Source organism: Penicillium hispanicum, assembly GCF_028827665.1.
Source record: "Penicillium hispanicum strain IBT 35686 chromosome Unknown utg000008l_segment0_segment0, whole genome shotgun sequence".
NCBI classification, from domain to species: domain Eukaryota; kingdom Fungi; phylum Ascomycota; class Eurotiomycetes; order Eurotiales; family Aspergillaceae; genus Penicillium; species Penicillium hispanicum.
This window is the reverse complement of record NW_026623200.1, coordinates 2,898,394-2,924,545: the sequence shown is the minus strand read 5'-3', so window position 1 is coordinate 2,924,545 and position 26,152 is coordinate 2,898,394. Positions and strand designations below refer to the sequence as shown.

General features: G+C 53.8%; 9 protein-coding genes across 9 annotated transcripts; 5 read left to right on the top strand and 4 right to left on the bottom strand.

The window, feature by feature from the left end:
- Positions 1 to 83: 83 nt before the first annotated feature.
- N7459_009901 (acid sphingomyelinase family protein) lies at positions 84 to 2,054 on the bottom strand (the record flags this gene model as incomplete). Its single annotated transcript, XM_056949069.1, has 3 exons — positions 84 to 1,715; positions 1,772 to 1,858; positions 1,923 to 2,054. 3 exons carry the CDS (start codon positions 2,052 to 2,054, stop codon positions 84 to 86), a joined length of 1,851 nt encoding a protein of 616 aa, XP_056796294.1.
- Positions 2,055 to 3,670: 1,616 nt separating this feature from the next.
- On the top strand, positions 3,671 to 7,041 carry N7459_009900 (putative MFS monosaccharide transporter; the record flags this gene model as incomplete). Its single annotated transcript, XM_056949068.1, has 5 exons — positions 3,671 to 3,691; positions 3,848 to 4,210; positions 4,363 to 4,494; positions 4,555 to 5,023; positions 5,081 to 7,041. 5 exons carry the CDS (start codon positions 3,671 to 3,673, stop codon positions 7,039 to 7,041), a joined length of 2,946 nt encoding a protein of 981 aa, XP_056796293.1.
- Positions 7,042 to 8,457: 1,416 nt separating this feature from the next.
- On the top strand, positions 8,458 to 9,179 carry N7459_009899 (uncharacterized protein; the record flags this gene model as incomplete). The annotated part of the gene is made up of 2 exons (XM_056949067.1): positions 8,458 to 8,905; positions 8,956 to 9,179. The coding sequence occupies 2 exons, from the start codon at positions 8,458 to 8,460 to the stop codon at positions 9,177 to 9,179; spliced, it is 672 nt and encodes a 223-aa protein (XP_056796292.1).
- Positions 9,180 to 12,573: 3,394 nt separating this feature from the next.
- On the bottom strand, positions 12,574 to 13,233 carry N7459_009898 (uncharacterized protein; the record flags this gene model as incomplete). Its single annotated transcript, XM_056949066.1, has 1 exon — positions 12,574 to 13,233. The coding sequence occupies one exon, from the start codon at positions 13,231 to 13,233 to the stop codon at positions 12,574 to 12,576; it is 660 nt and encodes a 219-aa protein (XP_056796291.1).
- Positions 13,234 to 15,555: 2,322 nt separating this feature from the next.
- Positions 15,556 to 16,142, top strand: N7459_009897 (uncharacterized protein; the record flags this gene model as incomplete). Its single annotated transcript, XM_056949065.1, has 2 exons — positions 15,556 to 15,893; positions 15,977 to 16,142. 2 exons carry the CDS (start codon positions 15,556 to 15,558, stop codon positions 16,140 to 16,142), a joined length of 504 nt encoding a protein of 167 aa, XP_056796290.1.
- A 2,197-nt stretch (positions 16,143 to 18,339) lies between these two features.
- Positions 18,340 to 19,904, top strand: N7459_009896 (glutamate dehydrogenase; the record flags this gene model as incomplete). The annotated part of the gene is made up of 3 exons (XM_056949064.1): positions 18,340 to 18,391; positions 18,518 to 18,648; positions 18,699 to 19,904. 3 exons carry the CDS (start codon positions 18,340 to 18,342, stop codon positions 19,902 to 19,904), a joined length of 1,389 nt encoding a protein of 462 aa, XP_056796289.1.
- A 708-nt stretch (positions 19,905 to 20,612) lies between these two features.
- On the bottom strand, positions 20,613 to 21,935 carry psoB (hydrolase psoB; the record flags this gene model as incomplete). The annotated part of the gene is made up of 1 exon (XM_056949063.1): positions 20,613 to 21,935. The coding sequence occupies one exon, from the start codon at positions 21,933 to 21,935 to the stop codon at positions 20,613 to 20,615; it is 1,323 nt and encodes a 440-aa protein (XP_056796288.1).
- Positions 21,936 to 22,276: 341 nt separating this feature from the next.
- Positions 22,277 to 24,019, top strand: N7459_009894 (Zn(II)2Cys6 transcription factor domain-containing protein; the record flags this gene model as incomplete). Its single annotated transcript, XM_056949062.1, has 1 exon — positions 22,277 to 24,019. The coding sequence occupies one exon, from the start codon at positions 22,277 to 22,279 to the stop codon at positions 24,017 to 24,019; it is 1,743 nt and encodes a 580-aa protein (XP_056796287.1).
- Positions 24,020 to 24,265: 246 nt separating this feature from the next.
- Positions 24,266 to 25,362, bottom strand: N7459_009893 (phosphotransferase family protein; the record flags this gene model as incomplete). Its single annotated transcript, XM_056949061.1, has 2 exons — positions 24,266 to 24,863; positions 24,914 to 25,362. The coding sequence occupies 2 exons, from the start codon at positions 25,360 to 25,362 to the stop codon at positions 24,266 to 24,268; spliced, it is 1,047 nt and encodes a 348-aa protein (XP_056796286.1).
- Between the last annotated feature and the right edge of the window lie 790 nt (positions 25,363 to 26,152).

Below are 26,152 nucleotides of genomic sequence, written 5' to 3'. Positions count from 1 at the left end.
ATGATTCGATCTATTCGATCTGTTATTTCGGTCATTCATTCCATAAGACTAAACAACGACGTGCAAGACCGTCTCCCTAGAACCTACGCTTCACTCCTCCGCACGAGAGCAGCCCGAGTCCAAATCTTGCCCAGCAGCGGCGCCATCCCCGCATGATTGCACTCAGGCTGTAATCGTCTCTGCCAGAGAACATCCACGTCCTTTCCACCACGCTTTGAGAAGCTCAGCCCCGGTTTCGCTCCAACACAGCTGTACTGCGCGTCAGCACCACGAAGAGCACAAATCTCGGTGGCCATACACTCCCCCGTGCAGCTCGACACATTGTATCCACGGGTCCGCCTGCCCCAGAAAGCCTGGAAGAGCGAAGAGTCCGCTTCCATCGCGACGGTGACATTGTGCCAGAAAGCGGGCGTGAGTTCTACACCCGCGCCCTCGACTGGCGGTGCGAGTTTGGCGCCGTAGTCGGCTTTGGCGGAGTAGTACGGGACCCATTCGGGGGTTGTATCTATCTGAGCGGACGAGTCGCTGATCTTGGCGATATACTGCGTGTAATCCATCACGCCGAAGGTGACCGGGTCGATCTCATAGACGCGGAATGACGGGGGCCCGGAAGTCGGGGTCATCGACGGCGCGATGTAGCCCATTGCCGTGGCGGTGTCCCACGCGCGGTTTGTGTAGGTCGAGTATGAGATCTGGAACTCGTCTTTGTGGGTGTGACCGAAGAAGAGGGCGGCGATTGTGGCGTCGTATCGCTGCACGATCTGGTCGAAGTAGTGCGAGTGGTCGCGAAAATGGTCGGGCTTGCCTGAGGGGATGTGTGAGATGAGCCAGACCCGTTGGCCGGCGGTCTCGGCGGCGTCGAGTTCGGTGATTAGCCAGGCGAGTTGGTTGTCTGGGTCGTACTCCATGGGCTCTTCGTAGGCGAAGAAGTTGAATCTGTAGTAGAAGATGCTGTTGTAGGAAATGATGCGCAGATTGCTGTTTGGATGGATGGCCGAGTAGGACCCGTATTCCCTGGCCAATGCTACGGAGGGTATACCGGTCAGTGCTGCCCAGTCTGCGGCGAGAGCATCGTATGCCCATTGTGGGTTGTATTCGCGTGAGATTTTGTTCGATGGGAAGAGATTGAGGGGCGCGGTGTCGTGGTTACCCAGGGCGGCGTAGACCGGTCCAAAGCGATTTTCCATTGCACCATAGGTAGCATTGAAGTCCTGCAGAGCCTCAGATTTGTTGACTAGCCATACATCGTGTACCACCACATCTCCAGTGTAAATTGAGAAGGCCGGATCAAGAACCGCGATGGCCTCCACCATGCTTTCCTGCAGGCGATGCGGCGGATCACATTTGGGATTACCCCAAGGCCCACATGGAGATGAAGTATTCCCGGGTGCATCCTCTTCGGTATATACCCGGCAGCAGATGGGCTTCGAGCAGTCAAAGTTGGACCCGGTTTCGTAGGAGAGATCAACATGTGTATCGCTAAAGTGGACGACTTTGATTGCTGGCTTTCCGCTTGGTGGAGGCCGGCTTGTCGCTGGCTTCGGCGAAGGGAAGGACAAGTTGTAAGGCCGTACTGCAGGGTATTCGCATAGACCGACTAAGCTGGCACACAGCGTGTTGGCTGCGTGGGAACCTATCTCCAGGTTCTTCAGAGTGTAATGCACAGCCGGTCCTTCGTTCGCGATCACGCCGGCGCAAACATCGGAGTCTTCAACCTAGACATGTTGTGTCAATGACATTGTGTTTGCGGGATTGGATGAGATGTTCGCACGCCGCTGACGTCGCAAACTCCGATCAACACATCCTCCATGAAAGATTCACCGAACTCGGTGACGAGTTTGAGACCGCCGAGAAGAGCCTGTCCGAGGAGCAAGAGGTCATTAGCCGGATAATGTATACGGTAAGGGGATCGTGAGCCATACTTGACAGCTCGCACAGTCCACGGCCACTTTGAAGTCATCCCAGATAGAGGCAACCCAGCTCTCCGCTGATTCTGCATGAACAGCTGTGAGAGCGAGGGATGCGAGCGTGGCCAGTAAAGTTCCTCGCTTCATGGTGACGAGCTAATTATCGGAGAAGTCTGTCTTGAAGTTGCAGGTTTGTGAGGTGAAAATAGTCCGGCGCCGCCTTTCGCTCGTCGCCTTCCTAAGCCGCAGAGCAAGACATGGCTTATATTAAGCATTATACGCACTGAGAGGTAGCTCAAAGTCACGCTTAAGACTGGATGTGTTCCTGCAGCCAAAAGGTAAGCAAAGTCTTGAAGAAACCCTCACCTAGCTCAGAGACGCGCTATATACCGACTACAACGCAATGGTAAGTGCATGACGCGTCGGCTTGGGCAACAAAAAACATCACAGCCGTACTTTTCCCATTTTGTAGAAATTAAATAGATTCAAAGCTATCGCCCAGAATAGCGTAGACTAGATGATCACCGGGATTTAATGGAGGCCGATCAGGCGACCGCAGGGGTTGTCGCACCCATCATCGAGCGAGCTATGCAGCCAAGCAACTAGCGGAGAATAACGTGCCTTCGACACGGCACGGCGAAGCCATGCGTAGCCCAGAGACTGGATTTCTTCTGCGGAGAGAGTCTCGTTGCATCCGGTATGTTTAGGTGGTTGTCGCATAGGGGGTTCACACAAAAAGCCGTGAAGCCAAGAATAGACTCGATCGTGAGCGCAGGCGTTATCGTGGCGATCAACCAGTCAATAAGAACCGTCAGAGGCTCTCGTTATCAACGAACAAGGTCTCGCCGGTCATTCGTTGTTTTTTTGGGGTTGCGCCCCTGAGCTAACATGCCAAGCTCATAGGGGCTGCAGGAAGAAGTGTGGAGAGGGGCGAGCTAGCGGCGATCGGGCAAAGTGAGATGTGAATGGCGGAGATGGCGGCTATTGTCTGCTACGAGGAAGCAATCGGTCGTTTATGGGAGAAGACGGCCTCTTCCTTTCAAATCTCCTGTGTATGGTGAATACGAGGTGTGTAGCAGACAGATGTGCTGCTTCGTTGCAGATGACGGAGCACTCTCCATTACCACCAACCCGGCATTGCGAAATCGCTCGGGATAAACAGGAAGACTCCCACAGGGAAACCGTACACGAACGGATGCCATACGGAGAATTCCAACCCGTCTTACAAGGCGCAGCAGGGACATATGAGGGGTGGACCCGGCGCCGTGGATAGAGGCGGATGCCACACAAGCAGACCACGTCGGACAGACGAAAGAATACCCCCGTCCACCGCAGGCGTCGATGAATTGCCCGTTCGGATGAGCCCCTGGCAGAGTCTCAGTCGCACACATCGTGTCAGGGACTGCGACCCCAGAGTCACAGATTCAGGGGTTGTCCTGTCGTGGCGGAGGGATTTGCGCTCACGATCTGGGGTTGCGTCGCCTTTCAGCCGAACCGGGTCCATTGAAGATCGTTATTAGCCCGACAGCCGCGGGTGGGGACAGCGATGCTCATTGTCGGATGTGCTGGAGTCGGCGTCTGTGGAGTGTCTGCCATCGAATGAGCTGTATTCGCATTCAGAGATCGCAGGGGAATCATGAATCACCGACAATTGTATTATCATTCTTGCGGTGAAGGGGCAAGGGGTCTCAGGTCTTACCCCAGAGGCGGCAGGGTGAAGTGTAAAATGGATGAATAGTGCGGGTTCCGATTTGCGGGAACCAATGACGCCGTCTCTCTGCGTTGTGCGCGCGCTGCATCTCCACATTGTCCCATTTTCCATTTTGCTTTCCACCTTTTGCCTTTTGCAACTTCCCCTCATACTCCGAAGGCTCGCGTTTTCCTTCCACTCCTGCGGTGGACGTCGGGCTACTGTCTTGCAACTGCTCTTCGATCTACAGCTCATCCCTCGCCTGTCCCTTCGCTTCGTCTCCACGTCTTCAAACGGGTCTACCCCGGATCCGCCTGCAAACGGTCTCTCCAAGAATGGAGTCCAGTCTCGACATCACTGCAGCACTTCCATCGGAATCGAGGCGACATCCTGCTTCATTGCCAACGATACTTCGAAGCTTGCGATCCTCCTGGACGCTGTCCGCCCCGGCGGCGCGCATCTAGTCACCATGGAAGGCCGCCGACCCGCCACGCTGGGTGTCTCGGTCACCTTCTTCGTCATCGCCAGTATCTTCGTCGTCTTGCGCTTCATCTCCCGTGTCTTCGTTGTGAGGAAGGTTGGCTTACATGATTATCTGATGCTGGTCGCATGGGTACGTGGGATTGCGGGGTGGCTGCAGCATCCCCGGGAGTGTGCAGCACAAACGACTCGGCTTGGATGCGTGTGCATAGGAATACAACCCCAGTATTCCTGCCTGTACTCCTGCCAGTCTCTGTTCCTGTTCACTGGCTAAAACTAGTGTAGGTGGTTGATTTCGGCTTCTCGTTCTCGCTGTTCTACGCGACAAAGAATGGACTCGGGCTTCACTCACGCGACGTCCTACCCGAAAACGAAGCGACTCTCAACAAGGCCAATTATGCCTTCACCGTCCTTTACGTACGTGTCATATAGGAAGTCTCAGATATCAAATAATGTGCTCACTCAACTTCATGGCAGAATCCGGCGCTCATGGCTGTCAAAACCTCGATCCTCGTCTTCTACCTGACATTAACACGCAACCAAAAGGTCTCCCGATGGGCCAACTACGTTACACTTGCAGTAGTCAATGCTGCAGGACTGGCCCTGACTATGGTCAATGTTTTTCAATGTCGTCCTGTCTCTGCCGCGTTTCTCTCCAGTATTCCGTCGTACGCGCACTGCACCGACATTCTCACGCTCTATCTCTCCTCGTCCCCTGTGAACATCATCACCGACCTGGCTATCCTGTTCCTTCCGATGCCCATTCTGACTCACATGCGTCTTCCATACAAGCAAAAAGTGATCTTAGTCATCACATTTAGCTTTGGTTTCTTCGTGGCCGTCGTCGATGTGATCCGAATTGCCTTTCTTCAGCAGGCTGCCACCTCTCGCTCATTAGCTCTGAAGTCTATTCATCTTCAGAATGTTGGAGGGGGTGATTTCAGCTGTAGGTCATCTACTTGGACATGGTGTGGGGTCGCCAATTAATACTGATATTCGATAGGGTTCGCATCCCTCTCCTTCATGTGGTCGGTGGTCGAAGTCAACGTTTCGATAATATGCGGTTGTGTCCCAAGTCTCAAACCGCTGGTCGCTCGTCTCATGCCGAAATTGATCAGAGACACCGACGATGTCTCTTATTCAAGCCCCCGCTACAATTACGCGACTGGCGACAGTCCAGTGGCAGTACCTCCGCCAATTGCGATACCTGAATCCGCTGGCCCACTCCCCTCCTTGTCGCCAGGTGAAAGTACTGGAAGCAAGGCATCTCAGCACAGAGGCGATAGCACCGCATCTCACCACCCTAGCGCGGATGCGCCTATGAGTATCCTCGATTTCCTGGGTCGTCCAGGAGTAGACCCTCAAGATGCAGAGGCAAACACGCATACCAGTGTATCCTATCCGCCTGATATCACGTTCTTCGACTTTGTCAACATGAAAAATCCAGAGAGCATGCTCAAACTGAACAATCGAGAATCGATCGCACCTATTGCCCTGACCACGCTGCTGTTCTTCCTCTGGGGCTTCGCATATGGATTGCTGGATATACTGAACACCCAGTTCCAAATTATCGTGAATCTAGATTCGTGGCACTCTCTGGGACTTCATGGTGCCTATTTCGGTGGCTATGTGGTTGGCCCGCTGTTGATTGGACAGCCGGTCTTGAAAGTGTGGGGCTTCAAATCGACTTTTATGACCGGTCTATGCATCTATGCTTGTGGGACCCTTATCTTCTGGCCATCCGCTGTACTCACATCTACTACTGCCTTCACGGTATCCAATTTCATTGTTGGTTTGGGCCTTGCCGTACTGGAGACTGCGGCGAACCCTTTCATTGCACTGTGTGGACCACTGGAAAACTCGGAGATTCGACTCAACATTTCCCAAGGTGTGCAAGCCGTCGGTAGCGTCCTGTCTCCTCTTCTTGCCAAGAAGGTTCTGTTCAAGGGCGTCCAGGACGTGGCGTCCTTGGTGGATGTGCAATGGACATACCTGGGCATCGCTCTCTTCGACGTGCTTCTGGCGGTAGTCTTCTATTACTTGCCAATCCCCGAAGCATCCGACGAAGATCTCGAGGAGTTGGCAAACCGACGCCGGGGGGACAACATGGCCAAGGTACTTGGCATCCCTGTGGTCTGGCTGACGCTTGGTCTTGGGATCTGGTCGCAGTTCTTCTACGTGGCTGGACAGGAAGTTTTATCAACTAGTCTTGAGCGGTTCACAATCGCGGTACACCCTGACTCCTCTCTGGGGTCATTTGAATTTGTGACCATTGGCCACAGTGTCTTCGCCGTCGGTCGGTTCCTTGCCGCCTTCGCACAATGGTTTTTGAAGCCGCGCTGGATCCTGATGCTCTCATACATCGGCATGGTTGTCTTCTCCGTCCTTTGCATGTATACCACGGGTTCAGCTGCCATCGTGATGGCAATGCTGGTATATCTGTTTGAGAGCGGCGCATTTAGCATTATCTTCGCCCTCTCCCTGCGCGGCACTGCGCGACATACCAAGACCGCCGCCGTCTTTCTTACCGTGGCGGTCAGTGGGGGCGTCTACTTCCCGTTCGCAGAGTATGCGGCCTACCTGGCCCGCGGCGCCTCCTACTCTTTCTGCGTTCTTGTGGCTCTCTTCGCCGCGGGAGCTGTCTTCCCGCTCTACCTCAACCTGGTGCCCGCTGTCAAGAAACAGGTTGACCCGGTGCCCAACGAATACCTGCGTCGCCATCGTCGCCGATCCCGTACATCAGTTCAGTCTGTGCGGCGCGAGAAGGAGAATCCTTCTGTTGGAGGAGTTCTTTCGCGCCACCGAAGCCTAGTCTCAAATCCAGATCACCTCCCCGATCTTCCTATCCCGGGCGAAACCCATCAGAGTCCGGTGACACACAACGTACACCTATCGAACTCGAGTTCCCGTTCTCGTATGAACTCACAATCGTCCCAGGGCTCTGCTTCTCATCAGAGGCGGTAGAACACAAGATTCTTGATGAGCTTTGGGGTATGAGCCGACCATAACGACCTCTCAAAATTCTTCCCTTTCCTTTATTCTCTCCCATTCCTCCATGATACCCATCTCCTTGTTATTTGACTGGAGTTATATTTCGGACGCTGGATGACATAGGTAGTGTCATCGGTGCATATGGACATTCGGTGGGCCTTGATGGATCGGTCCAGCATTTTAGCGATGGCGTTTGGCGATAAAAAGTCGATTTGGAATTTGCTGATGTACATAGTGTACTTCAATCTAATCATAGTTCCACAGCGTCATGATCACGGTCTCAGCCCTCGATTTCTGAACTTTTTAGCGTCTCAGCCACCACGGATTCTTGCGATTTCCACCCATGTTTGCTCAGCCGGAAGTACCAACCTAAGCCAGGATCATACTACAGAGATTTTACAGGGATCCTACAGTGATAATTCAGGGATCTACAAACAAGCGGCGCCCTCGGTCATCCGTTATGCCTGAGATTATTAGCTCTTTTCCTTGCAGGCTAGATTTCAAATCCTATCACCACTGGAACGGCGGCCAGCCATCATATAGTCTGATATTCCACAACAATGGCTGCGCATGGTGAGTCAAAGTCTCCGTGAAAGGGCCTCTGCCAGAATCGATAGTGGAGCTGGGTTATTTGCAACGCCAACCTGCTTTTCCAAGGTTGGTAGAAGCAATCGATTTTGCCCGATTGCATCTTCTGGACAACACCATGTCAAGCATTACTTTGACCTTGACCAAAGACATACAAACTTCGATCCCGATTCGAGATGAATTCTAACCCGCCGGGAACTTTTTCATTGCTGTTGCCTGTCAAATGCGCCGCGATATTGCGGAAGAGGTAGAAAGAGTCATCTATCCGACTGTTGATCAAGTTCAAGATCTACGAACGTTTGATGCAAGTTGCCTACAAAGCACTGGGTTCGTCACCCCTATTGTATCTACCGTCCTATTTGAGCAACAAAAGTACCACCAGTTATCAGAGAATTCCTTCTCGAATACTACTCTGGAGGGTCGCTAGAGCAAATTACTGGACAAAGTTTAGCCCCGTGTGATTCTTTGCGGATGCGCTGGGCTGTACAGGTAGGAAGAGGATTAGAGTCATAACACAAGAAGGGACGAACTTATCTTGATATCAAACATTGTTTCGGATGACAAGGGAAATGCCTTCCTCGTCGATATCAGTGGGACTGGGGGGAAAGTTGCAGACTCTGCGTATACGTAGATGTAGACAAGGTTTTCCAGATTCGCAGTCTAGGTTGAGAGAGCATATAGTCGACTACAAAAGCGCCGGAAAGCCACAAAGCACAGCCACAATTATCAAGGAGATCCGTCTGACCGAGAGAATACTTTAAATACCAACACATTCGAACTGACCGCATTCACATTAGAATCATGCAGCAACAGTCTTTCTACGAGAACGCTATCCCCATCGCCATATCCCAACTTCGAAGCGATAAAAAAATTCCTACCCTGCTTCAGTACTTTGACGGTGGCCAATGTCGCGTATTCAAGGTGACCTTTACGGAAGGCGAGAGCTGGGCTATACGGGTACCGCTTTTTGTCCGCCATGCTTCGCAGGACACTGTTATACAGCTTCTTGAGTCCGAAGTTCGAATTCTTGAAGAGCTTGAATTGAAAGGGTTCTCGTGGGCTGCAAGACTTCGGGGTTACAGTCTCACATTTAGCAATGCGATCAGATATCCCTTCATCGCGTTGATATGGATTCCAGGGCACCCACTTTCATGGTCTGATGAATTTCCGATGCAACCATTTCGGAATAAAGTCCTGGAGCAAGTTGCGATGATACACACAGCACTGATTGAGTGTACCAAGGAGACTAGTATATTCAATAACCATTTTGCTCGGACTGAACCTTGCTTACAATTTCAGGGGGATCTTCCATAACGCATTTCACCCGGATAATTCAAAACAAGACCCGTCGAGTCCGCGAGCGGTCTCTCCCAGAAATTACGGAACAGGACTGCTCTGACCAAATGAGCCTTCTCTCTAATGTTCTTTTGCCTGAACTTGATGAAGCACCTTTCGCCATTGCCCATGGCGATATGTCACCACAAAACATACTCATAGATGCAGAGCACAACGTCACAGGGTAAGTGGAGGATTTCTTTCACACGTTCACAGCGAGATGCTTACTGCTGAAGCATTATTGATTGGGGATTTTCCTCAAGGGTACCTTTCCAACAGGCGGCCTGTTTCCCCCGATTTCTCCTCCCCCAGAACATTGACATATCACCAAGTTCTATCGTCTTGAAAGACCGGGAGGCATACATCTCCTCTGTTCGATGCCAGAAACCACCGGCGGCGGCAGCGATGATTCAAGTGCTATCATCGGAAAATGCCGAATTTCAACATTGCTTTTTGGAATCGATCATAAGCAAAGGAATGCATCAACGACTAGCACGCAACGGATGGAAACTTTCATCTTGCGAACAGAACAACAATAAAGATGATAAAGCGCAACAACAATAAAAGTAGATATCCCCAGTTTGGTCAATGTCGGACTTTCATGCGCTGCATCGCTGGCATGAGGATAATGCTAGCCTTTTACTTCCAGGATTAGGTGTATGAGTCCCAGTTTTATACACAAATATATTCTTGGCATAGTCTCAATTAGACTTGGCGAACACTATGAATGCATCGATGCCCTACTCAACACCATTGACCTGGTTGTCTAACCTCAGGTGACATAACAGACATCAAAGTTTTTTGCGAATCTGGACAGGGGACCTAGCACCTTGCGAACTAGCACTATACCTCCTTTGATATATATATAGCCCTGCAAGAACATTTATACAACAAAGAGGGGTGATTGAGTGTGTTATATAGGAGGCAGCGATTCCAGGAGCTTCTGACATTTTGCTCCCATTCTCGCTATATTCTATCATCCCTAAGAGTTCAATGATATATCTCATGATTTATAGTTCTCTATTAATTTCAGTTTTCTTGATCCATTAGGTAATAAGCACAGTCAATGGAGGTGTAACGTATAACAACCTCCCTATATCTCTTATCGATATCCTATTCCCTAGTCTTAGTATGGCCGCTGCCTCTATCTAGTAACTGCCTGTTAGCCTAAATAGCTATACTTGACTTCTTCCTAGACCTGGCAGACCCACAACCCACTTAGGGCTCACCGCACTTTCCGAACCAAGATTACAACCACGAAGGAAGCGAGTCGCTCCGATCCCGGTCCACCACAAGAAACGGTCGGGTTGTACATTAGCTTTCCGGTGGCAGCTACCGGTCTACGTCGACTCGGGTCTGCGATTGATCCGTGAAGGGTATAAATCCGTAGATATGTAGTTGACGGTGAGACGATACTGTTTGGTGGTTCTACAGAGCCGTGGAATCCAAGAATTAAATCAAATCAAAGTATCCACACCTCTCCTGCAGGCCATTTATCTACCTACCTAGGTATGTATATGCCTTGCAGAATTGCGCCAATTATATATATATATAGATCTTAAATCCTGAATATCTAGGAAGACGGTGAAGCTTTAGTCTACCGCCAGAGCCAGCGTCCACTAATATAGTCCAAGGTCAGCATAGAAGCAGGCTTCACGCGGTCCCTGTCGCAGCGCTTGTTTCAGAGAATCCCGGAGAAATCCCGTCCGCCACGAATCGCAGAGCCCTGGACAGGGAAAGGGGTAAGGGGAAACTAGCAGTGGAAACATATTTCCGATGGAAGGGGATGGGGGTGGATACCAAGATACACACCAGCTACAACAAATATATGTGCGCATGCATACTTCTATTTATTATCCCGTAGCAGTGTGGATCATTCCAGATACTCTACCTAGAATTCAGTATACTACAGATCATATATCCCAACTAGAGTCAGTACTATGGTGCTGCAGCACGATCGCAACCACGCCCGTCTTAGGCCAGGCTGATCTCGGAGAATTTGCCGTTGACACCCAATGGGGCGCCGGAGCCAGGGCCGCAGCCGGTTAGCGCGCTGCTAGAACTCAACGCGAGCTAAGAACCAGCCGGGCCCGCATTTCAGCTACGCCACATGCTGTCCTTGCGGCCGCGGCACCGGCTCAGACTGGAGTCGGGTCCAGGGACCTTGTGTCGGGGATATTTGTGAGTTGATTATTCCATGGGAGAGGTATATCATAATCGATATCGTCTTGCTCATCAACTCCCTGCTTGCTGGATCTATCTGCTTAATGTACTGGGAGTGCGGAAGTAGTTATGGGTCTTCGGTAGTGGCATTGACGGCGGTCATGACTTCGGAGAGGTCGATCTGCTAGATGATGGCTCTTTATTTATTATCTTGGTACACGTTCTTCGTAGATCAATGTGATGAATGACTTTCACAGTATTCGTCAGCTCCTGGTCGCATGCTAGGGGCGTCACCCTCAACAGGAAAGCGTGGTTCGCCCCGGCGTGGTTACATGGACCGCAGAAATGGCAAATCCGGGTCCATCGTTGATTCGCACACCAACCTATCCACAAAGAAAACGAACATCTTGCTCCACTGGATCCAAGCGGTAAACCTCCCGAACAGCCAAGGCCATTGGATCCGGGGAGTCCACCGCGCAAAGCACAAACTAGCGGGGTTTTGTGGTTGGGCGCAAGCGAAAATGCGCGGTTCACCGATGCCGTGCCAGTGCCAGTGCTCGTTCCGGCCCCTTTGGTCTTTTGTGACTAGTAAGAATTCAGAAACAGGAAGCGCCAACCAGAGCGGGAGGAAAAGGAATGGAATGGAATCCACGGTCTGGCACGGTTCACTTGCTGGCAGCGGCAGTGATCACCCCGGCAGAGCCTGGTTCACTCCACTTGGCGGTGCTCCAGCGCCGATGTGGCTCTCCCGGCCGAAGTGACGTCCGCATCGCGCTGGCGTTTGGGAGGTGTAGGGACAAAATCTCCGATCTGTGTATTATAGTACAGGGTGTATGTATGTGCATTTGCGTACATTCATGCGTATGTGCGCCTGGATGCGCCTTCTATATCTGATAGCACGAGTGGGAAACCGGTTTACACCGTCATTTTGGTGTCCCTCGAGGCCCAATGGCCAGAGTCACCGCAGCGATCGCTCCGAGCCGCCGGCCCAACACGAGCGTTCCAAAGAAGGAACGGCCCCAGTGATCTAGATCGGGTAAGTCTGGGAACGCGCTTTTTTTCTGCTGAGGGTGGTGTGGTTCTTTTTGGGTCTGGATTAGTAGCAGAGATATCGAGTCTAATGGTGGAGCCAGCAACGGCTGCAGAGGGCCCCTAGTAGATGCGTTGCAAACGCGGCGAGGGATGGGTGCATCGCCAGTCTCCAACCTGGAGTGGGTGACGCTGCCTCGTCAGGCCGAGAGACGATAGCAAAAGAGACAGACAGAATGCGCTAGACAGGACCAATGGATGCAGAGGACTGAATGGACGCCATGGCCAATCCCGATAGTAGTGGATGCCCCGGAAAAAAACGAAAAATGAAGAGGGAGAGGAACAAGAGGATGATCGCAGGGAAACGGAGGCTAGAGAAGGTGAGATGGTTCAGCCGCGCGCACTTCGAGGCCGCGAGTTCTGGGACGACGAGTCCTGGAGGATATCCGGGGCGCGCGGACCGACCATCCAATCCTCCATGGCGAGCCATTCACTCCAGCTGCGCTCGGCGGCCTCGATCTCCGCGTCGAGCGGCCCTTGGAGCGGGCGCAGGAAGGGAATCGTCTCCAGCGGAGACATGTCGTAGTCTTTCTTCACGGACGCCCAGCCGCCACTCTTGGCGGCAAAGAGATAGTTGCGGCGTTCCTGCTCGTGCAAGGGGCCGACGCCGCCGCTCCAGTCGTCGCCGAAGAAGCCATGCAGGACGCCTGGGAAGTCCATTCCGGTGGCCACGAGGCGGCGGATGTACGGGATCAACGAGACCGCCGGCGGGCCGGGGGGAAGACCGGCCACTGTCGCCGGAGACGAGGCAGACACCGCGGTGGAATTGACGACCGGGTTGGGTTGTCGTTGGAAGGGGAGTCGGATGTTCAAGAAAGCGGATAACGCCTGGACGGGGACGCTGTGCTGGGCATGGTCCAGGAAGTACCGTTGACAGCTCTGATAGCGCGGATACCATTCAAAGATGTCGAAATTGTCGTCGGTTCTCCCGGGAGAAGCGCCGGCCAGGCCGGTCATGGTGGCCGGGTCGAAGTGCGGCTGGGAGTTCATGCCGGACGGCGATGGTGATGGCGAGGAATGACTCGGCGGGTCTACAGGTCTGCGGGGGAGGATGCGTTTTAGCTAGATTCTCGCTTTGATCGTCTGGATCGGTGCTTTTCTCAGCGGGGCCTTGAGCCGTCCAAGCCCGGGGTCGAATCCGATGGGAGGGAGAAGTACTTGGAAAAGAGATGTCGCCCTCGACGGAGCAGAGACACTCGGTGTCGGGAGGAAGGAGAGGCAGGAGAGGGTGGAGGGGCAGAGCGGAACAGGTCTCTGATGGCCCCGATTCCTCGGGCTGCGGCTGCTTCGTGGACATCAGGGAAGATGGCCATCTAGGGAGGCGACGGCGGACACGAACACGGAGACAATGGAGACACGGTCATGAAGGCCCATGGGGTTATGAGAGCAAAGAACAGCGCACATACATGGCGAGGCAGTTGGGATGTTCAACGGAGACCGCCCCGAGAGAGCGAGAAGAGAAGCCGCGCGAGCGCAGAGCGAGAGTGAAAGAGTAAAAGAGGCGAGACGAGAAGGATCAGGTCCAAAGAAAATGGGATTCTTCTGGAAGATCCATCGAAGAGATGGTGGATGCGATTCGATGTATACGGAGTATTTGCAATCTTCGGATGATGACTGCTATAGGACGATTGGAGTATTTTTTTTCGGCTGGGATCCATCAGAACGGGATCTCTCCAGGCCAATCATGCCCACTCAGTCCATCGTCCAGATCTCGTCACAGAAGGGTGGATACGGGATCGATCGAGGCGACAAGTGGTTGAAGTGGTGATGATTGGCCCCAGGCGGAAAGGAGTCGGAGACGGAGCGGACTTTTCTTGTCAGAGATTATTATTAGTATTGTATTAATATTAGTTAGTATTCCCAGGATCGTGAGGATATGGGAGTCTTCTCCCCGATGCCCATATCCACCTCTCCTTGGTACCTCGATCACTAGAGACTTTCTAGCTAAGCATCCTTGCGCCAACTGTGCATCGAGGAGATCTCATCGGCCACTTTTCACTCCTCATTGGCCGGCCGAATCACGACGGCGTCGATTTTAATAACAATCCTCCCCACCGGTCTCCTTTTTCGTATAGTGCTTGATGATGGCTTGTATGGTCCCCCTTCGCTTCTCGTCAGGGGCTTGAACTGGGTCCTACCTGTTCGGGGTTTGCCGGGATCTATAGGATGCTGCAAGGCGCCTAGTCATGATTGCAATCCATCGTCCACGAGGACACGCAAGTCGCAAGGTGGTTCTTCCGAACTGGTCATCGTCGGGAACTACCTCGGTATTCTCGACGACCAAGACCCAAAGGATGCAATCCACGTCGACTTCAAGCCCAACCCTACCCAACCCGAGCTGGATTTCGGCCCCCCGGGATCAAGATCGTCCACGAACCATGCCGCGCAGGATTATGGAGAGCAAGCCGAAAATAGAACACGAATAGAACCAATCCGATATACACTGCACCTAGTTAATTAGTTAGCCACTCCAACTGAGGCCGATGGCGTCACAACGCGATCGGGGATCTCGCAGCAGGGACCAGTGTTGAGCACTTCCAATCGCAGTGCTGATCAGGGGAAAGTGACAGCGGATCACTGGGCGCAGAGCGCATTCCACATCGATGTAGGAGTACGAATACATAACTAGTGATGTAGCACTAGTTAATTCACTGCGAAGATGCAGCTATTTGCCTTGGCTTCCCTTTCTGGAGATGGGCGGGTCCAATGCACGAAATCCGTTTCCAGGGGATCCATATTCCATATTGGAATCCAGCTTGGGGTCAGCATGTCGTGTGCACCGCATTTTTAATGGGATGACGATTATTCCATGTTGGCAGGTTGCTGCTGTATACAGTTATTTTCCCCCATTCCCGTTTCATCATTCGAGACTCCCTTCATTTGCCACTTGCGGACCAGATCCACCTGGTACGCCTGTCTTCCCTCGTCTTGTACATACCTAGTGAAGTCCTTCAGTGGCATCGCCCTGTCGACGATCGGATGTCCTCCAACACACTCATGCACCCTCGCCCTAGCGGCGAGTCTCACCTGTTCACGGAAATAGACTCCTCCAGCGACTCAGGTGTCGTACCGTCGAACCAAAAACTGTCGAAGTGACTCGGTCCTACCCACGCCCCAGCCTCCTCTTCCCCGACCTATCCTCCCTAGGCCTCTTCCCGCACGGTGCCAGGAACACCGTTCGCTGGCGATACGCTTCTGCATGCATCCTGCGCGCGCTGTTCCAGGATATGCAGGAGTGGCGACGGGCCTGCCGGGGCAGATCCTTTGGCGCCGGAAGCGAAGCGCATGCTCCAGCCGTGACGCCCACGCACCATGAGGCTGTCCAGCCCGCGTCGGACAATGCCATTCATCTGCGACGGGTTGCCATCTGCCATTGGCCGCACGCTGTTGGGGCGGAGGGGTATACATGCCGACGCGAGTGCCTTGCACACCGCTGTGCTCGACGCGACTGCATCCCCCATCCCCCACGCCCAGCGGACTGCGCTTTCGACCTCGTATCTGCCCTTCGGCCCTAACTGGCAAGCAGGCGGGGACGCCCGATTGTCAGAAAGTGATGTATCACCTCCAGACGCCGGCGCTGGGCCGTTCTGGGTTGCTCGTGCGCTGACGCGACCGTGCCCGATCATCCCCACTGACTCCGATCGGCGGTGGTGTGCAGGATTGCGTCGCCACGGACGCCGTGGGCGGGAAGCGCGGGAATGGCCTGTTGGATGGTCATGACTCGAGGGAGCAGCGATGCGGTCTGGGGTAAAGACGTGTGGTCTCCAGTAAAGACGTGTGTCGAAATCCATCTGCGGTGGTGGAGAGGGAAAGCTGGGCAGTGCGATGCGGAGACCGGCGATGTCCAGGCGGTCGCGGCGGCCCTGGCCACTGGCTCCCCGGGTGGCATAATGTGGTGAATTCGGTAGGAATCGAAGATAGCAGGTCTGGTCCAGCTGGATGGCCCTTGATAGGTGACCACCTGCAGAAAAGATCTGGGGTCGCTGTGGTTCGGCGGGGCGTGGAATGGACATGCCGGCTGTGGGGAGTGCCTGGGTGTCGGTGGAGTATTGGGTGAGCGCAGATATAGTATAGTGTTCACGTTCATACTTGACATGGCTCATGAGCCAGTGGCATGTGGGGAGATGTCCATTTGGAATAAGTTGAATTCGCTCATTCATCGGTTGACCTGAATCGAATCTAGCATTCCCTGTGCACACGGCCAAGTAACGGGCGATGCTAGCATTGGATATAGTCTGGACTATCGGTCCACTGTGTATACCGGCGTGATACACGGTCGACACACGCAACCACCCGTCAGTATATGGGACAGAGTCTCTACTGACAAAACAACATGCATCTGCTTCGCATATGCCGCCATCACCTACCCAGACTAGATAGAAAACGATGCCGACCACCTGGGCGGTAACCCCAACAGTCACCATCCTACCAGCCTCTACAGTCAACACTGAAATCAAAACAAAGTTTGCTATAGGTTGCGCAACACGCAGCCTTGATCACCCCCGGACACCTGGCACAACGTCAGGACAAATCGGTATAGAGATTGATCAGATCGGTGCCCTGCAGGAGCACGCGACGACGACAGGCTACTCGCGGGACTGGGAGTACATCGATATACATATAGGGATATAGGCACACAGGTACATACACAGGTATGCACAGGTATGTTATATATCTATAACCTTGAAACTCCTTGGTCTCGCAGTTCACGTTTCCGGGTATTCTAGATGTGCTGGACAGAGACGCCACCCAGACAGGAGAGGTGGATGCTCCGGTTTTCGGATGTCCTCGGTGAGGGCGGAGCATCCGGTAGCCAGAATTTCATTTAATTTCTTTTCATCCTCTGGCCGAATACTTGGTGGCAAATGGCAGTTCTGACAAGATCGAGAACCGTGCCCGTGTGTTGCTGGGAAGATATGCACCAGCCTCAATTTTCGGACAGATCATCCATATCCTCGATAAGCCCAGGGGGTGGTGAATTCGCCTCATTGGGCAACCAGGACGGTGGCAAAGTGAATACCGGACGCCGTTGCCGCGGATAATCTTAATGGACTCAGGAACAGGCCGAGTGTGGTTCACCGGGGACTGCATACATCCATGGCTCCGTCTACTCCGTACTTTGTACTCGGCAAATCAGGTCGAGCCGCGCAGAGATTTTCCCGAATGACTCCGACCATCCTATGGACGTAGTGGCGACAGTCATATTCAATGAGTATACATCCAGCGCACCCTACTGCACATGGAGTACGATGTACGATGCTCCCCCTGGGGAAAGACACACAACTGCCGACTCTGGGGACCGGTGAAGCGGGTTGCCTCATTTCTCCAGCGAGACCGGCGCGGCTTATGTACCGTCGATCCCGAGTGTCGAGGTCCAGTGAGCATGCGCGACCAGGTGCAGCGTTGCTATGAGTCAAATGGGTTTGCAAGCAGAATCCCAGCGATCAGATAAGGTCGGCGGGGCCCCGGTCGAGCGCTCGCTTTTACTCGATAGCATTCCATAAGCGTGAATCAGCTCTGCCGTCTGCTTGCGGGTTGCACGTGACTCGCCAGTAGTAGTAGTAGTAGTAGTAGTAGAGTGAATAGGAGGAGTAGAAGAGTGAATAGGAGGAGGAGGAGTGGTGGTGGTGAGTAGAGTAGGAGTAACACAGTCGCATCTACTCCGGAGAGGCTCCGGACGAAATCAACCCGGAACAGCAGTGAAGAGGAAAAGTCTTCAACTCGTCGCGATAAGCAAACTGTGACCCGAATGCATCAGCTAACAGTGGGCCCCGAACTTCGGACGTTCTTCCCACGGAAAGCATCACCCTTCAGACCCGTGCAACCGCTGGATGCGTGTGCGAGGCGGCGATGGGATGTGATTGAACAATGGCATCGGGGGAGGCTTTCTGCTTGTCCACCTTCATCTCGCCGTCTCGCGTCCGACTCCGGCTTTGCTCTCCACCCTCCATCTTCGGACTGTATATAATCGCCATGTCGCCCTCGTGTCGATGCTTCGCTCCATCCCTCTCTGTGTTCTCGGTCGATCATCCTCTACACCGGATCGCCAGTTAATCGCCACCTTGCCCCCCCGACAGCAGACCCGGATCCTACACCATGACTGCCCAGAACCTCCCCCAGGAACCTGAGTTCGAGCAGGCCTACAAGGGTATGTCGAATCTGTCTTGCCTGCAATCCCCTCAAATCCTCTGAATGAACCCTCTCCGAGTGAATCGCTTTTCCATCGCATTCTCGATAAGTGGCGCTTCGGGCTGTCGGCTAATCATATCTGCAGAACTCGCTTCCACCCTCGAGAACTCCACTCTGTTCCAGAAGAAGCCCGAGTATCGCAAGGCCCTGCAGGTCGTCTCCGTCCCCGAGCGCGTCGTTCAGTTCCGCGTCGTCTGGGAGGATGACAAGGGTCAGGTAAGGCTCCCAACCATTCCCATCTATCGACGGCTCGCTGACCTCCGTAGGTCCAAATCAACCGCGGTTTCCGCGTCCAGTTCAACTCCGCCCTCGGTCCCTACAAGGGTGGTCTCCGTTTCCACCCCTCCGTCAACCTGTCCATCTTGAAGTTCCTCGGCTTCGAGCAGATCTTCAAGAATGCCCTGACCGGTCTGAACATGGGCGGTGGCAAGGGTGGCTCCGACTTTGACCCCAAGGGCAAGTCCGACAACGAGATCCGCCGCTTCTGCGTCTCCTTCATGACCGAACTGTGCAAGCACATCGGCGCCGACACCGACGTCCCCGCTGGTGACATCGGTGTGACCGGTCGCGAGGTCGGCTTCATGTTCGGCCAGTACAAGAAGATCCGCAACCAGTGGGAGGGCGTGCTCACCGGCAAGGGCGGCAGCTGGGGTGGTAGCTTGATCCGCCCCGAGGCCACTGGCTACGGTGTCGTCTACTACGTCGAGCACATGATCAAGTACGCCTCCGGCGGCAAGGAGTCCTTCGCCGGCAAGCGCGTCGCCATCTCCGGCTCCGGCAACGTCGCCCAGTACGCCGCACTCAAGGTCATCGAGCTCGGCGGTTCCGTCGTCTCGCTGTCCGACTCCCAGGGCGCCCTCGTCCTCACCGGCGAGGAGGGCAGCTTCACCCCCGAGGAGATCAACCAGATCGCCGCCGTCAAGGTGGAGCGCAAGCAGATCGCCGAGCTCGCCGCCCAGGCCCCCTTCAGCGCCAAGTTCAAGTACATCCCCGGCGCCCGCCCCTGGACCAACATCGCCGGCCGCATCGACGTCGCCCTGCCCTCCGCCACCCAGAACGAGGTCTCCGGCGACGAGGCCCAGGCCCTGATCGCCGCCGGCTGCAAGTTCATCGCCGAGGGCTCCAACATGGGTTCCACCCAGGAGGCCATCGACGTCTTCGAGGCCCACCGTGAGGCCAACGCCGGCGCCGCCGCCATCTGGTACGCCCCCGGCAAGGCCGCCAATGCCGGCGGTGTCGCCGTCTCCGGCCTCGAGATGGCCCAGAACTCCGCCCGCGTCAACTGGACCTCCGAAGAGGTCGACAGCCGCCTCAAGGGTATCATGGATGACTGCTTCAACAACGGTCTGCGCACCGCCACCGAGTACGTCACCCCCGCCGCCGGCGTCCTGCCCTCGCTGGTCGCTGGTAGCAACATCGCCGGTTTCACCAAGGTCGCCGAGGCCATGAAGGACCACGGTGACTGGTGGTAAAGCACCAGTCGTTGTCCTAAAAATAAAAAAAGATGATGAGCTACGCTGATCTCTCCTGGGGAGAGGTCGTGTTTCATGATGCATTTCCTTCAGTCCCCGATTTTTTTGTCGAGCGTATATGGATATAAAGGCGCCGGTTTCTCTTCTGATGCATTCGATGATATTCCCATTGGAGCATGCTTTTGGTCTGCTGGGATTGTCATGATGATAATGAAATTCAATGAATTGTTTAAATGTTTGCTTGTCATCCGTAGAGATAGAGACATGGTCAATACGCCATACATTGTACTATAAGCGTAGACCTCCGAGGTTGTATCGTTGTTCGGCGCGCGTTGTTAACTGTCGCTTCCGTATCGGGGGTGTATGATCCAATAGGAGAGAATGAAAACTATGTTGGATCTAAGCTAGAGGATGTATACTAAAATATAGTAGCTAAGCGGAAATACCTTCGGCTGACCAGGTAATATTTGTATATCCTTGTAAAGATCTTTCTGAGGTTATAACAAGAGTGGCGAATCCTGGTAATTAGCTGTAACAGAGATACTCCCAGTAGATGACTCCTGCTTAAGATGTTCAAAGCAAGACCCTTTGATATTTACTGAACACACTTTAGTCATTGTTGACATAATTGATAGAAGCCGCATTAGAAGAAAGTCCATACAGTGCAGATCTGAGCAGTCTATGCGCCTATCATACTAAGCACCAATCTTACTGGCCATTCCCGTTCCCCAAAGTCTTGTTCAACCACCCATGGATCGTCCTCGAAAGCTCCTGCCCAGCACCAGTCTGGCAGTGAAAGCCAGCAACCCCCTTGAACGTATGCAGAGTGGCCCAGTGGCCCAGCGCGTCCGCCACCTGCTGCGGCTGTCCAACGTACGTGCTCTCCAGCTCGGCATTACCGACAAACACCGGTATCTGGATCTTATGAATGAACGACTTGACGTTGTACTTCTTGATCTGGGTGAAGAACTCCGAGGGCGACTTCGTTTTAAACGACCAAAGACCCTGGTCGATGCCCCAGGCGGCGCCGGTGGGGAGCTTCCCAGCCCTCCGAGCTGAGAGGACAACCTTGTCGAATTGCGAATAATTGCCCGCCTTATAGATATCCAGCATGTCAGACGATAGCTCCCGGGTGTATCCAGCGTAGTTATCCCAGACGCCGTCGATCAAGACCAATGCAGATAGGCGGGGCTCGAAGGCCGCGACACGCGCCGCGAGGTAGCCGCCCAGGGAGTTGCCCGCGAGGACAAGACGGCTCTCATCGACGACGTCCTTCTTCTCCGAGAGAAGGTAATCCACAACCGGGATCCCGACCTTCTCCCAGTCGGGGATGAAGCCAAGACCCTGGTCCCGGCGCACCGTTGGTTGTCCCGGGCCTTCGTAGGTAATGCAATTCCATCCCCGGGCTAGAGCGGGCGCGACGTAGTTGTGGTAAGAGTCCTCCTGCGCCGCATCGAAGCCGTTCACGATCATCAGGGTCGGTAGCTTGGCGTCCTTGCTTGTGCTCGCAGAGTACCAGATCGCATCGACGGTAAAGTTGCCCTTCGCAGCCGGAATGCGGACGCGCTGGCCAGGGATAGGTAGCGCGGCTATCCCCTTGTCGAACGCCTTGGTCTGTTCGGCCCACAGGCTGTTGATGAGCGGATTGCTCCAATTGCCGTGGAGGTAGAAGTCGGCCTTGCGGAAATATGTTGCCGTCGAGAACCATGTGTCCCTGACATTGACAGGGTCGTAGGCGTTCGCTGGGTCTTCGGCCTGGGCTTTGGTGTCGTTGGCGAGCTTATAGAAGACCTCGCTGAAAGACGTCATGTTTCCGGCTTGGATATCTTTGGCTGCGCCGAGAATTGGCCCGACGTCGGCGCCTCCGGTGATGGACTCGCCAAGAGGAGTCAACAGGTCGAAGTTCATGGTTGAGTCGTTACTCAACAGCAGCATGGAGCTGTTGGCGGTGCTGTACGCCGCGGACGCTATACCGGAGTGCAGTACAGCAGCCAGCAGTGGGCCAGTATAGGCGGAGGAATGTAGTTTCATAGCGAATTATGAGTGAAAAAAAGCCTCGAGTAATTGTATGGTTTTGTCGCGTGTGAAAGATCTGTTTCTGAATGATTTCTCTCGTCTCTTGCTTTCCATCTCTTCTTATACTTCCCCCGGCGATCAGGGTCCCAGCCCTGCAGGCATCTCGCAAGGATACACGACGTAATTAGGCCATCGCCGGACTAAACGCATCGAGTGAGTGGTTTGCGATGGGGCGCTCTCATTGGCCACGCCAATAGGCTGCAATCCGGCGGTGCCGTCTTCCCCACAGCACGCTTATTTTTATCTTCACCCATCGCAACCACATCTCTCTTTTCGGCATCGTCGCCATCGTCGCTATGGTCAACCGCGGGCGCTCTGGAGGCTGTGTGACGTGTAAGCAACGCCGCGTGAAATGCGACGAGGCGAAGCCCGAGTGCCGAGCGTGCCAGCGCCTTCAGCTGCGCTGCGGAGGCTACCACAGGCCCAAGTATGCCAACATAAAGTTCAAAGACCAGAACCACAAATTCAGCACCAGCACTAACCGCGACGTCGGTTCTCACGGCCGGTATGTCGTGAAGAGTGCGACTAGTCCGACTCCGTCGTCCGAGTCTGATATGCAAGACCGGGGGGTGGTGAGGACGTTGCCTTCGCGGCTCTCTGAGCCCGACACCGCCGTCCCGTTCTATCTCGGCCACTACGCCAGCATGGGCCGCGATATGGAATCCACGCGCGGGTTCTTTGAGATGCTCATCCCAGTCTACTTCTCGCAGCGGCAAGACTCGCCGCTCTCGCTCGCCGTGTCGGCGTTGGCCTCGGAGATCTTGTCTATGTGGCGACAAGACGCCGGCAGCTTCCGATCGCCACGGAAGTCTTATTCGCGGGCAATCGCACGCCTTCGGGCCGCGACACAGGATCCCGTAGAACGCGGCAAGCCGGCCACGGTGTTAGCCGTGCTGGCGCTGCAGATGTACGAGAATGCCTCGGCGATTTATAATCTTCGCCGGGCCTCTAGTACGCATCACTATGGCGCGGCGTCTCTGCTCCCGTTTATGGACTCGGACGACGTAGATGGGACGGTACGCGCCTACCTACAAAAGTTTATGCTACATACCGAGGTGTCAAGCGCGATGCGGCAGAAAAAGCCGCTGAAGACTATTGCCTACTCGTGGATTGGGAATCAGGATACAATGGCTGTGCCAAGCAATCCTAGCTCAGCACTCGATGCTATAGGGGCGTCTGTTGCCGAGCTCCAAGCCAGCTACGTGCGGTTTACAACGCAGGATGACTCCACAACGTCGTTGGAGCGCGTCCTGAAAGAGTGGAGAGCCGAGGCAAAGAGAGTCGACCAAGAGCTTCTGTCATGGGCGGAAAACGTCCCGGATCACTGGAGACCGCGAAGGCTGATAAGTGGTCGGGATATCGATTCGTCGATACCCACCTACCAGTCTATCTGTGAGGTATATCCGTCGTGCCAAATTGCCAGCATTTGGAATCTATGGCGCTTTCATCGCCTCCTACTGGCTAAAATCACACTCGGCTCCCTCAATGCATTCTCAGATCTGAGCCGCTTTGGCTTCGCATACGGGCAGTTCCTCGGCGACCCCACCGATTTCGCCAATTGCCTGCAAACACTCCAAGAAGTGGTTGACAGCGTGTGCTATAGTATACCCTTCTACCTGGCCAACCGGTCCACCCGGTCCAGTCTCACGGATTTCACCGACCCGACCATTCTGCTTCCCAGCCACTACTCATGGGAACGTGGGACACGACTGGACAGCAGCGGCCTCGAGGCGGGGATATCCAAAGACGACCACAGACGCCATGTCATCGCGCAGGGGCCGTGGCGCGCCATGCACCCGCTGAGCCGCTTGTTGACGCTCTTCTCGGAAGACCACGGCGAGGTGATAGCGAGCTTCCTTCGCCCGGGACAGCGGGAGTGGATCCGGGCCCAGTTCCTGCGTGTCGCCACGTTGCTGCACCTTCCATTGGCGGGCAATGACATGGAGAGCTCAGAATTGTCGGTGGGTTCTGTAGATGCCAAGGCGGAGTCTCTGGCCAGGGAGGTCAGGAAGGGCGCAATTCTTATGAGTGGGCCGTAGTGCTTGGGGATTGGCCACTAGCACTTGATCTAGCTTATTGTCGCTAGTAGGTCATTAGCCCTCTTACTCTACAATGCTCTCTGCCCACGACCCCGGACGATGTAGCAGACCGGGCAGTCAAGGATGCAGCCGGCCTGGGCCAGGCACTTCCCCTTCGGCTCCTTCTCTGACGGGAAAAGCCTGGAATTACGGTATAGGTGCGATATTTAATCGTTTCCCAAATAATTACGTTGCGGCGGTTACAAATTAATCCACGAGCTTCGTAGCCGAGGCGATGAGCAAGCCATCCAAACCGAGCATTTTGTACGCTCCACTTCCATCGTCGCGGATAGGCTCCGGCTCCGGCATATTGGCAAGCCGGCTGGTAAATCCATGAGACAGCAAAAGGCCGACAATCCTTGCCGACTTGATCGTTCGGATCGTCTCCTGTGCGAGACCGCCAGCACCGACGGAAAAGGTATCCCAAAAAGTGCGGTCTAGAGTGTCATAATTACTATGTCGAATCCAGCCCACGCCGAGGCGATATTTGCTCATGAACTGCTGAAGAGAATGGAGATTCGTCCCGAAGGGACCAATCTCGGCTTCGGCCCAGTCAATAACCCCGACCAGATGGTTATTGTCGGCATCGACCATGATGTTATTTATGCCGAAATCCTTGTGAAGAAGGACCATCGGAAGTGAAACAATGGCTGGTAGAGCGTCAATCGATTGTTGGATAATTGGGTGGAAGCGATCCGGTAGAGCAGCTAGGAGTCGCCGCAGGTCTTTCTCAAATCTTTGATGAAGCGTGTCACGAACGGACTGGTCGACCTCCTGGGGGCTCTTCCATGCAAGGGCGAATAATCTATGATCATAAATGAGGGGATTATCATCATATCGTCAGCGCGAACATACCTAGCAATGTCGGAGATCAAATTCTCTCTCCACGTACAATATTCGGGGGAATTCTCGGGGGAACCATGGGCAAGGATAAAATCGAGATGGCTTATGCCCCTTACCCGACTCATCACATAGACCGAGAGGGGTTCTTTCCCATCGACATCATCTCCTCCAATCTGACCGTGATAAGAGACGGAGGGCACCAAGGATCCATAAATATTGCCGGCAAGAGTGGTAATTTCCGACTTTAGGCTAAGAGACTTGAGTCGGAACTGAACCACAAACTCGTGATCAGGACCAGCGTATACGGAATAACTGCAAACGCCTTGTACAGCAATGGGGGTCACAGTTCCTCCCACGAGCTTCTGTGCCAACGTATCACAGGACGAGCGCGTTGTAGAAGTCTGGTGGAAGAAATGGATGATCTCCTGATCGACGGAGTATTCCTGGGGCTCAGAACTCATGTTGGCAAGTGGCTTAGACGCAATTTTAAATGATGCAGGATTCTAGTAGCAGGCCAAACGAGCAATACGAGAGCTTATGCCTAAACCAATAATAAAGAGCAGAATAAAATGGGATAGGGAGAACTGCTAGACCACCATGATCGAATATGCGGTGAAAGATTATAGGGGGGATTGCCAATACATATATAGGATCATAGTTCATCCGTCTTCTTCTATGCAGGGATTCAAGTGTCGCTACACGCGTCCTGCAGATGGCCCATGCCCCTCCTGTGTAGACTCTTTGTTCACTAGCCGGCTACTTTTATAGATTACCATTTATTATTATGGATATGGCGGGGGTCCGCTACTTCAAGGCAAAACTTCCAATCTATCGCAGCTATTACAATTCATACATCAAACCACGTATAGGATGATATCGCTAAGCTAATCAACCAAGGAAAACCGAATATTGCAGAAAGTGCACAAGAATAGTACGTTCCTTACAATATCTCATGCTGTCGTGTCCACGCCGTATCGAGGTATATGGTCCAATCAGGAGAGGATAAGAACTATGTTGATTCTAAGCTAGAGAATGTATGCTAAAATATAATGGTAAGCGAGGTTTGCCTGGAAAAATTGGAAATACAGTAAAATACTCCGATACCGGCTTATTCATGTAGCCGCAGAGGCACGTGACTATTGTCCACGTGACACACGCCAAACAGACGCCATCCCTCGGCCCAATCGGGGTTCGATCTCATCCACTGCCAACATAGTGGCCGACATGGCCGTCCCGACTTAGACAGCTTCT